Source organism: Podarcis vaucheri (assembly GCF_965113315.1).
Source record: "Podarcis vaucheri genome assembly, chromosome: 16".
Classification (NCBI taxonomy): Eukaryota; Metazoa; Chordata; class Lepidosauria; order Squamata; family Lacertidae; genus Podarcis; species Podarcis vaucheri.
The window spans coordinates 19,399,282-19,411,558 of NC_138754.1; the positions used below are offsets into that span (position 1 = coordinate 19,399,282).

At 49.9% G+C, this 12,277-nt stretch overlaps 1 protein-coding gene across 1 annotated transcript in view; it reads right to left on the minus strand.

Moving 5' to 3' along the window:
• The window catches only part of PCNX3 (pecanex 3), a 47,997-nt gene extending 37,486 nt beyond the window's left edge, over positions 1–10,511 (minus strand). Inside the window, exons 1-3 of the mRNA XM_082202700.1 lie at positions 9,447–10,511; positions 3,613–3,806; positions 2,879–2,981 (exon numbers count right to left, since the gene is read on the minus strand). Coding sequence (XP_082058826.1) covers positions 2,879–2,981; positions 3,613–3,806; positions 9,447–9,599 — 450 coding nt within the window. The 5' untranslated portion in view covers positions 9,600–10,511. The remainder of the gene's footprint in view (positions 1–2,878; positions 2,982–3,612; positions 3,807–9,446) is intronic.
• Between the last annotated feature and the right edge of the window lie 1,766 nt (positions 10,512–12,277).

The window sequence follows — 12,277 nt, forward strand, 5'->3', positions numbered from 1 at the left end:
AATCAGAACCAGTGGAGGTGGTGAAGGTCCTGCATGAGTGTCTGGAGGCGGTTGGAGGATGGATGGAGGCTAACAGATTGAGGTTGAATCCTGACAAGACAGAAGTACTGTTTTTGGGGGACAGGAGGCGGGCAGGTGTGGAGGATTTCCTGGTCCTGAATGGGGTAACTGTGCCCCTGAAGGACCAGGTGCACAGCCTGGGAGTCATTTTGGACTCACAGCTGTCCATGGAGGCACAGGTCAAATCTGTGTCCAGGGCAGCTATTTACCAGCTCCATCTGGTACGTAGGCTGAGACCCTATCTGCCTGCGGACTGTCTCGCCAGAGTGGTGCATGCTCTGGTTATCTCCTGCTTGGACTACTGCAATGCACTCTACGTGGGGCTACCTTTGAAGGTGACTCGGAAACTACAACTAATCCAGAATGCGGCAGCTAGACTGGTGACTGGGGGCGGCCGCCAAGACCACATAACACCGGTCTTGAAAGACCTACATTGACTCCCAGTACGTTTCCGAGCACAATTCAAAGTGTTGGTGCTGACCTTTAAAGCCCTAAACGGCCTTGGTCCAGTATACCTGAAGGAGCGTCTCCACCCCCATCATTCTGCCCAGACGCTGAGGTCCAGCGCCGAGGGCCTTCTGACGGTTCCCTCATTGCGAGAAGCAAAGCTACAGGGAACCAGGCAGAGGGCCTTCTCGGTTGTGGCGCCCGCCCTGTGGAACGCCCTTCTAGCAGATGTCAAAGCGATAAACAACTACCTGACATTCAGAAGACATCTTAAGGCAGCCCTGTTCAGGGAAGTTTTTAACGTGTGATATTTTACTGTATTTTTGGTTTCTATGGAAGCCGCCCAGAGTGGCTGGGGAGGCCCAGCCAGATGGGCGGGGTATAAATAATAAATTATTATTATTGTTATTATTATTATTATTATTATCACTAGTTTAGAGGCCTGCAAAAGGCATTTACACAGACCGAGAACAAGGCTGTCCAGGGCTACTAGTCCCATTGGCTGTAATCTGCCTCCAGGGTCAGAGGCAGCCTGACGCCTCTGAATGCTAGTTACAAGTGGGAGAGGGCTGGCCGCTGGGGGAAGCAGGATAGGCCACTGATCTGATCCAGCTGAGCTCATACAAGATTCTGCAATACACAATCCAGGCAGGCAAGAGCCTGGCACCTGTCCTTCTGTACTCTGCAAATAAATCCTAGAGCAGTGTTTCCCAACCTTTTTTGGGCAAAGGCACACTTGTTTCATGAAAAAAATCTCGAGGCACACCACCATTACAGCCCCATGACGTCAGCGCGCAGCGTCACGCCGGGAGGGACATGAATTGCTAGCAAATTACATAATCACCTCCTTGAGGGCTGGCTCATCTTCTCCGAAGGCAGAACCCCATTAATTAACAGCACAGACTCACACCATAGCCAAGACGAGGGGGGAAAACCTCAGTCATGCACAGTCATGCACATGTGGGGGCTAAATGAGGACGAAGACCGGGCAGAGAGCAGGGTTCAAATCACCCCACCTGGCCAGGACAATCCCTGGGTGCTCCCTTGGGCCACTCGCCTGACCCACCTCGCAGGGCTGTTGTTGTGAGGATAACACGGGGAGAACCACGCGCGCCCCCGGGAGCTCCTTGGAGGAGAAAGCGGGCGATGAATGCAATGCACGAAATATATGAGAGGCGACCAGGTTTTGCAGGTGAGGGGCCCCCGCCAGCCTCCGCTTCCAACGCCCGGCGCAACGACGCCGAAGTTTCCCCCCGGGCTCGGCTCGGGGAGCAGCGCTGCTCCCCCCCCGGCTCCCCTTCGCCCTCCCGGCTCTCTCTGCCGCCCACTGGGGACCCCCCTCACCTGCCAAGTCCGGAGCACTGGTGGAAGTTGCATGCATGCATGCAGGGCGCCGCGTTGCCATTGCATTGCACTGCACTCCATGCAACGCCTGCACACATGCGTTGCCTTGCACGCCCGCCAAGGGGTCTCCCCGCGGTCCGATGCGTCCCCTCCGGCGCGGATGCAGCATTGCAAAAATAAAAACCCCCCGACGCAGCCCTACCTGGGGGGCAGCCTCCGCAGCTCCGCCTCCGCGGGGATCCCCGGGCTCCATCCTGCCGCCCGATCTCCGCGGGGGCGCAGGCAGGCTGCGCGGGGTCTCTGCGGATGAGCCCCTGCCCGCCCGGCCGCCGCCGCTGCGCTCATTCCATGGCCGGGAGAAGAGCGCTTCAAACAAAACGCCCGGCCCGCCAGGCCACGCTGGGAAACGTAGTTCGCGCATCCCGCGCGGGCGCGGAGCCCAAGAGCGAGGGGACTACGGATCCCGGCAGCCCCCGCGCCGGGGACGGAGGGGGAGAGGCCGGGTGCAGGGATGGAGGGACGGGTGGGCAAGCGAGTGAGTGAGTGGCAGCCGCCAAGCCTTGGCCGAGAGCCAGGAAGGGCCTCCCCGGAGGAGGAGGAGGGAGGCGCAGAGCGGGAGGGAGGGAGGGAACCCCAGGGGTCATCTAGTGACGGCGCCCCAATCGAAAATTTGACTTTAAAAAAAAATCTTTCAAATTTTTAAATTTTTCCCGCGGCACACCAGGCAACATCTCGCGGCACACTAGTGTGCCGCGGAACAGTGGTTGGGAAACACTGTCCTAGAGTCGCAGAATGAGAAGGCAGCAGACAGTGCAATTCAGCCAGACACCTTCCCAGCAGCATCCTATGCCATCCCGCCCCCCTCCCAAAAGCTTCTGAGGAAGGTGGCATGTCTCAGTAGCTCGTTCTGTGGTGCCAGGTCCCTTGATCCTTTCTCCCACCAAAGGGGATGACTGCGGTCCCGATAACGCCACCAGTGCTCTCAGCCCCCATTTCCCAACCCTTAGAGAAGCTTCCTTGCTCTTACCATGACCTGGTTGAAGCCAAACACAGAATGTTGGGAACTGCATCTCACCGGAGGTGTGGAGCTGACCTTCCGAAACACTGTCATCTCCACCCCGCCAGGGTCTCTGCAAGGAGAGGGGAAGAGGAATGGAGCAGAGCGAAGCTTAAAATTATAAACAATACTGATTGGTGAGGGGCTATAGCTCAGCAGTACAGCATCTGCTTTGTATGCCGAAGGTCCCGGGTTCAATCCTCAACAGGGTATCCAGGTATGTCCCCTGCCTGAAACCCTCAAGAGCCACTGCCAGACCCTGTAGACAACGCTGACCTAGATGAACCAACGGTCTAGCTTGGTATTGGGCAGTTTCTTAAGTTCCTATGCTGCTAAATGGAATTCGTTAGACCACAAAGCTAAATTCTGTCCCCAGCTGACGGAGGCAATATGCGTCTGGATATTCGCTGCTGGGAATCACAGGTGGGGAGAGTGATGCTACACTCGGATCCCGCTTTTGGGCTTCTTGTGGGCAATTAGCTGTCTGCTTTGAAAACAAAATGCTGGACTAGATGGGCCTTTGGCCTGATCTAGCAAGGCTCACCTTATGTTTTTAAGCAACACAGTCACATCAAATAAGAATTTAAAAAAATAATCTGGCCAGTAATGGAGTACAGTATGAGGGGGACAAGAAGAGAGGCAGGGCAAAGGCAAGTCGCCCAACCGCAAGAAGCTGAGATGTACCCTCTCACATCCCTGCTCACCTGGCCAAGTTCCCCTCGTCCGCTGCAGTGCCATCTTCAGCCTTGGCACCATCCGCGAGTGCAGAGTTCTTCTCCACAATCTCACCCTGATCAAACATGGTGTGCAGGCGGTAGTTGATGGTTTTGACTGTGGTGAAGAAGGTGGCAACCACCGCGCAGTAGACACCTGCCACCACGATACTGGGAGGCATCACCTGCCAGGGGAAAAGATGGCTGTGCATAAAAAGGAGCAGATAAAGATACCGCAGGCATTAGCATCCACGTTAAAGAAATCAACAAACCACTTTGAGTGCGCTGTTCTGAAATGCGCAGCTTTTTAGTGCACGTATTAAAAGTAGCCGGAAGGAAAAAGGTCTACATTATTGTAACGAAAGGGAAAGGCATGATCCAACTGGAAGGGAATTCCAGAGTTTTGGGGCTACCACCGAGAAGGTCCCATCTGCTGTGCACACCAGCTTAGTTGATCTGAAGAGCAGGCATTCAAGAAAGATCTTTGAATCAGATATTTAGTGCACAAACACAATAGTATCCAGTCCCAAGCCATTTAGGGTCTGGAAGGTTAAGACAAGCACTTTGAATTGAGCCCAGAAACTTATTGGCAGCCAATGCAATTGGCACAAAAATCGGAGCTATGTATTCAGATTTTCTAGCCTGTCTTTTCCAGGCAGCACCATTTTACACCAGCTGCAACTTCCAGTATATTTTCAAAGGCAGCCCCACAGGAAGTGCATTGCAGCAGCCCAATCTGGTGGCAGCCCAATGCCCAGCATAGGTTGCATAAAGCGCAAGCGCGCGCACACACACGGCACCTGTTCTTTGCACAACAGAAACAGATTCAGAAGCACACCTGAATATCCATGCCTTTATAACTTTCGAACAAACACAGTTCAAATGGCACAGTACTTCTTTGGAACCAATTCACTTTCAGAATGACAGAAGTGAGCTTCTGAGCTACACAGAACTCTTTTTCAGGTGCAGGTATTTGAAGCAAAACATTTTTTTAACTGTGAGAATGTAGAAGGCAGTGTTATAACTTCAAGCTGGTGCAGACACCATGAGTGAATGTTTTAATGTTTACGTTTAACTCCCACACCTGGTGAAAAGAGCTATGTTTAACTAAAGAGCTCCACTGAGCCTGACTGAAGCTATCTGCAGAAAGAAACTCATCATCTTTTTCAAAAGAACGCTGAGAACATCAGGATGCTCTATTCCCTCACCAGATGCCGAGAGAGAGCTCTAAGGTTAACGGTCCAGAAAGAGGTATCACAATTCAGTGGAGGAGCATATACTTTATACCAAGAAGGCCTCATTTTCAAATTCCAGCATCTCCAGTTCAAAGTATACAGGAAGCACTCTTTTCTGCCTAAGAACAGGACAGCCACTGCCAGTCAGAGTTGATGACAACAACAAAGTAATAATAGTAATCATAGTAATAACAACTTTTTGCTTATACCCTGCCCATCAGACAGGGTTGCCAGATACCTAGATTCCCAGTTTATTACAGAGAGTCTTCTGAGCATTATTCAGACTGAGGATTTTGCTTTGCAGACTTGCAGCGGCAAAATCCAAACAGGACACTGGTGAGCAATTTGCTTTCAGCAGTGATGCTTTGCTAACAGGCCTATTTTAGTCCCAAAGCTGGAAAGAATCTACAGGAATGCATCATCTGCGGCACTCTTGATTAGGCCACTGAAATTCCCACACCTGAGCAACCCCATCATATCTCACCCCAAAGACACTTTGCAGCGGTGACTCAGAGAAACCTGGCCATTATTAAGTGATGTTCTGACAGCCGTATCCCAGAACCCCTGATTTCCCTCCATTCCCAACTGCACAGAATGGGCCTATACCCAATTGAGTCCTACGTCAAGGTGCTGGGAACTGAATCTGGGACCATCCTTCTGCATGCAAAGCAGATGTTCTACCACTCATTTACAGCCATTCCCCATAACTCTGTATAGGCACACTAGCCATGTACAGATACCCATGCCACTAGGACCCACTCCCCCCTCCTCCGCACCGGCCGTCCAGCTCCAGTTTCACACAGCATCTTCCCATTATGATTCTCACATGCTTGGCAAGGAGCAACTGCAAGCAGTGAGGCGAGACTGTGCCTGACACAATAACTAAATTCCCAGGGCTTGGGGTTTCTTTATTATTTATTTATTTACTTACAGTGTGCTTATACCAGTGATCAAAATTTGCCAGGTGCATTTTGCAACTGGTGCAGGTCCAGCTACAATCATGTAGAGATCTCTGGATGCCAGGTTGGCAACTGACCTCTCCATCTGGCTGGCCCTTCCAGCTTTCGTAAGCAGGCAAGCAGAAGAGCTTATTCACTGCGTTTATGTCCCACCTTTTCCTCCAAGGAGTCCATGGTTCACCCTCTACTCCTCAGTTAATCCTTACAACAACCCTGTGAGGTAGGTGAAGAGGCTGTGACTAGCCCAAGGTCGTCCGGTGAGCTTCATGACTGTGTGGGGATTTGAACCCTGATCTCCCAGGTCCTAGTCCAACACACTAACCACTACACCACCCTGGCTTCCTAGAGGTCTTCTGCTATGGGGCAGCGCTCTCTCTATATATATGTTCTCTCTCTATATATATACACGTTAAGTTTTCAATTTTACAATTACATCATTTTCCATTTTTATACAATAGATCTTTTAGACTTCCCACCCAGCATTCCATGGCAGTTCTTTATACATCTTGCATAGCTGCGTATATATTAGTTCCTCGCCTTATTTTCTACATTCTCATAACCTTTATATTGTATTGTCAACTGTTGGTCACAAGGTATCCCCTACCTGGAATTAAGTCAGTAAATAAATATGGGGAAAGCAAAATGCACTTAGAGAAGTACTGTATCTGAAATGTTTTCCTTGAAGCTTGAGTTTGTTTTAATTTGGATTGTTTTATTTAAGGTTTTAATGTGTTGTAAACTGCTTTGAGATTTTTTTCTTTAAAATATAGAAATGAATTTAATAGTAATAATAATGATGATGATGATGATGATAAATGTCACTGTAAAAAAAAAAGGTGGCTAGGCATTCCGTTTTGGCAACCGTAACTCAGGTTTAAGGTGACATTTGGCAATTAGCTTATATACCTGAGTTTCTAACACTGGTTTACATCACTCATCAACGAAGTCTTCTGGGTGTTTGCAAAATTGAGGAATCAGCAAAGCACAAACATAAAATCAACCCATGCCAAAAAATGTATTAAAAATAGTATCAAAGCAACCAGTATCAAACAGAACACAGCATAAAGTTGTGCTCTCTGGAGGAAAGGTGGGATGCAAATGTAATAAATAAACAAATAATGACCGGCTAGAATGGAAGCAGGGGGACGCGGGTGGCGCTGTGGGTAAAAGCCTCAGCGCCTAGGGCTTGCCGATCGAAAGGTCGGCGGTTCGAATCCCCGCGGCGGGGTGCGCTCCCGCTGCTCGGTCCCAGCGCCTGACAACCTAGCAGTTCGAAAGCACCCCCGGGTGCAAGTAGATAAATAGGTACCGCTTACCAGCGGGAAGGTAAACGGCGTTCCGTGTGCTGCGCTGGCTCGCCAGATGCAGCTTGTCACGCTGGCCACGTGACCCGGAAGTGTCTCCGGACAGCACTGGCCACCGGCCAATAGATGTGAGATGGGCGCACAAACCCCAGAGTCTGTCAAGACTGGCCCGTTCGGGCAGAGGTACCTTTACCTTTACCTTTAGAATGGAAGCAGTTCAGGAAGGGCTGGATTAGGCCCTAGTCCTGTTGCTCCCTCCAGTGTTCGAAACTCCCATTGTTCTAGGCGCATTTTGCAACAGAGAATTTCATTAGTGCAAGCAGTTTCTGAGCTCTGGGCACAGTACTGTGCCTACAATTTCAGATTAAAACTGCAGAGTGGAAGGAAAGGAGGACCTTTTTCTGCCTCCCGCTTCCAGCTACTCTGAAGACTGCAGAAGAGACCCTCTTAAGAATACTAGGGGGGTGGGCACGGGAAGGACTAGACCATGTGAAAAATAAACATAATATTTTAGCTGCAATTTGTTCATTTTCAGTTTTGTATTCTGGTTATAAAAAAGTGCACCTAGACTTTCTGTTGTTGCACCCATAACCTAGGTTTAAGGTGCCATTTAGCTCCTAGCTTTCCTATCTCAGTTTCTAACACTGGCTCCCTCTGCTGGTTCCTGATGGAATGGTTGGGGGTCACTTTGGTAAACAAGATGCAAGTCTGATCCAGCAGGGTTCTTCTTATGTGATAAGCTCCATTAACACACAAACACACACACTTGCTATTTTGCCAATGGCAACTCCCCTCCCAAAGTGCATAATGGTTGGAAAGATTTTTACCAGAACCGGGAGTATTCTGTAGTGCAAATAACCGCTACTACCCACCTCCCAAAGCTAGTTAGGTCCAGTCGTGACCGACTCTGGGATTGCGGCACTCATCGCGTTTTATTGGCCAAGGGAGCCGGCGTACAGCTTCCGGGTCATGTGGCCAGCATGACTAAGCCACTTCTGGCAAACCAGAGCAGCACACGGAAACGCTGTTTACCTTCCCACTGGAGTGGTACCTATTTATCTACTTGCACTTTGATGTGCTTTCGAACTGCTAGGTTGGCAGAAGCAGGGACCGAGCAACGGGAGCTCACCCCGTTGCAGGGATTCGAACCGCTGACCTTCTGATCGGCAAGTCCTAGGCTCTGTGATTTAACCCACAGCGCCACCCGCGTCCCATACAGCAATATTACTTATCTGCTAAAACTGCCAGGACTAGACTTGGTTTGAACGTTTGCAACTGGGTCGGCAAGGGATTTGTAAATGAAGTTCAATGTGGAACTATTGAGAAAACTGTATATGTTTGGCTTGCAGAAGAGAAAATTAATGGGGGGAGGGGGGGAGAGATGACAGCATTTTTCAAATATCTGAAGAGCTGTCATGCAGAAGAACATGGAGCAGGCTTGACCCCTGGTGCTCCAGCGGAGAGGACTTAAACAAATGGGTAGTTACTGCAGGGAAGCAGATGGAGAAACATTAGAAACAACTTCCTAACAGCAAGAGTTGGTTGACAGTGAAACTGACTACTTCAGGAGGCAGTGAGTTCTCCTTTGCTAGTGGTATTTAAGCAGAAGCTGGACAGCCATCCCTCAAGGTAGGCTGTAGTTGAATCCTGCAGCACAGATCCTGCAGGAATAGATGACTTTTGTGAGAGCTAACAGCTAAATTTCTTCCCTGGATGATTCCTGACAAGAGACAAGATCCCAGATTTCCTCAAACAAGCACCAGGATGGCATTGCTTGGAAGCCATGAGAGCTAGAAGCTGGTCCAAAGAGAGAAAAGGCTGGTGGGGGGTGGGAAGAGATATTCCACTCCATGTTTTTAGTCAAGTCACATTAGACAATCAGTCAGGCATTGGACTCTTCCATCTTGGACCTGAAATTCAAGGCATTCCAAGCCACTTGTCCATCCACCCATCTTGAAATTCAATCAGTAATTATTCCTTTCTCTGTTTATAAGCTTCTCACTTTGCAAAGACAACACTATCTTAGCTAAAAGATTCAGGCTATGAGAGTAAACGGAGAGCCGCCACTGGGATTAATTGACGCAAGAAGCTGAAATTTCAAGAGCTTCTAACGTTCTTGTCTATACAGTACCTTTGTGCCTTGAAAGACGACAAAGAAATGAGTGAATAAATAAGGAGGGAAAGCTTCTCCAGGTATAAGCAGCAGCAAGGAGGAAGGCTCCTGCTATACAGCCCTTTGTACCTTGAAAAGTGCTACAGACATTAACACCAGTATACCAACACTCCGCCCCGCCCCCCCCCCGCAGCCTAATGAGACCCAGACTCACCATGTACAGCAGGAAAGGGAAGATGAGCAGGAAGATCCAAGTATAGAGGTGGAAGCAGTTGGAGAAGGTGCTCTGGTGCGGGTCAAAGAACCAGCCACCGGTCAGTGAAGCCCAGACGCCCTGGCGTAGGATCTGCAGGACCTGCGACCCCATGTCCACGGTGGGGCCGCCTCTTCCTCTTCCTCCTCCTCCTCAGAGAACACCACTGCCCAGCTGGCACTCACAGATTCCTTCATCAAGGCAGCTTGAGGCCCATGATCCACAAGGCCTGGGGAATCCAGAACCCTCTCCTCCCCACTTTTGGGTCTTACTTTTGTGTCTTACTTCAGCTCTCTCTACAAACCCTTTCCTACAGCAGTAGGGTGGGGAGAGGGGGGCGATTCACCAAAGGTCCATGCGCCCCATTCAGCAGGGCAAGTTCACCACACCACTATCCCCCCCTCCCGCTCTGGGCAACCATCCCCTCCTCTCCCCAACCTCCCCTGTGGAGAAGCTTCTTTCTCCACAATCTCCACTATGGAGGCTCACTATGGAGACTCATGCCATCTTGGCTTCAAAAGATGGGGCTCTGCCAAGGCACCTTGGTGGATCTTCCCAAGGGCTGCAGTGGGATTCCTGCGCCTCTGGAATGGGGGGGGGGGGAGGGAGGACGACGGCAAAATGGGACCACGCTCGATATGGCACAAGCTGCTCCAAAACACTAACTAGTGACGGAGGGAACCCCAAAACCAAGCCAGCCTGCACCGGAAGTGGCCCCTAAGGGTTCTAACTGGGGGTGCTGGCCCAGGCGGGAAGAGGCAGCCCCGAAATTGCTAGGGGGCCCCTTGGGTAAATATAGAGCAAAATTAAGCCGGAGAACGGCCGCCCCCCTCCAAAAAATATAAAAGGGAGTCAAAGTCCAGTTCACTTCCGGGGTCAAAGGTCAGCTCTACTTGGCCTGAGCAGAGAGGGGCTCCCGGTGCCTCAAGCTACTCAGGGGCTGGGGAGGCCGGAAGAGGAGCCCGAGAAGCAGCAGGAACAGCAGCCATGGCACCGCGCATGCGCCATCCTCTGTTTCCCCCTTGCAGGCAGGAAGTAAAAGGGAAGGGTCAAGAGGGAGAGCATGGATGGGGGTGTCGCTCTTGACGGGATCGCAGATATATGAAAAGTGTAGAGAGATATATTTCGGTTTCAGAACGGGAAGTAAGTGAGGTCTGTCTCCGCAATTTAAAAAAAGTCCCAATACTGTATTTTACTGAAAAGTCCTCTTCGACTATAAAAAAAGGAAAACAGATACAAAGATAGGAGTGACTCGCTTTTTCTAGCTCGAGGCTTTCTGCGCGTAGGATTTTTGGTTGTGTGAGTTTTTCAATATCTGTAAATGCTGCGAGTGACGAGGGGGAATTCGCGCTGAATAAAACCCGAGTAAGAAAAAAGCAGATCGTGAAGCTGAGGCTCCAATACTTTGGCCACCTCATGAGAAGAGAAGACACCCTGGAAAAGACCCTGATGCTGGGAAAGATGGAGGGCACAAGGAGAAGGGGACGACAGAGGACGAGATGGTTGGACAGTGTTCTCGAAATGTTCTCAAACATGAGTCTGACCAAACTGCGGGAGGCAGTGGAAGACAGGAGGGCCTGGCTTGCTCTGGTCCATGGGGTCACGAAGAGTCGGACACGACTAAACGACTAAACAACAACAACAACAAAGAAAAAAGCACGAGCTCCATTTTGCTGCTGCCCTTCGTCCTGCTGCGGGAACTTTGTTCTCCAGTCACGGTCACAATCCCGTATTTCTCTAGCTCTAACTTCTGCGGCTGGAAGAGGACACTTGAAAAGCTTGTTCAATGGGAACCTGAAAGTGAGTTATCCAGAGGCACTGATGGTCCTCTTTCATTTTAGCCTCTATGAGACGAGGAGGCGCCTTACGTACACGTTGACCTTCCTACGCATGCGCACATATGGAGCGCTCTGTGCCAGTTCAGTCCTGCGCACGCGCCTGAATCTTCAACGGCAGAGAGCGAAAGTGAAAAATACGCATGCGTGTCTGAAACCGGAGCCCGATGGGGGAAGAGGGCGGACATTCAGCCAAAGAAGATACCCTATGCCTAGCCCAATCCCGCAAAGCGTAGGAGAGCAACTGATGAATGGGAATTGCACAAAGGTGCCAGAATCCCTACTCCTGCCATCGTCCTCTAATTTCAAGACGGGGTGAAGTGGGGGGTCGGGCCCATTCAGTCCTGACTTCCTCTGCACAATAAAATATAGTAATTTGCAGCTTGCATATAGATTTTTTCGAAATGTTCGGCTTGCTAAATATATATAATCGAAGCCAACCTTGCAAAATTGTCCGTAATTCTCAGACTGCCCTCCTAAAGCACCACGGAGTAAGTCCCACCGAATACAGTGGGGCTTACTTTTGAGAAGACGTGCATAGATTTGCGCTTTAGCATCCTCTTATCAACCCTGTAAAACTGACTGGTCTTATCCTCATATTGCAGAAAGAAGAGGAGGGTTGCAGAGGCTGACAGATTGGGGATTGATGTGCCAGATTTACGTATAAACAAACTATAGCTTAGGGCTCCACTCTCTTGGGGGCCCCCCAAAAAAATTAAAGGGAAAAAAACCTGCATGTACATTTCCAAAATATAAGATAATAAAAAAAAAACCTACATACAGCAACAGTGTTTTGTGTTGTGTAGGCTCTTATGATGTACATATTTTGTTGTGTGCAAATGGCTTTAGATACCTATCAGGTCCATAAATTACCATATAGCATATATTCAACACAAAAAAGCAACAATTTGTTGTTGACAAAGGACAGCTGGACATATAAAGGGCCCCATTACTTTC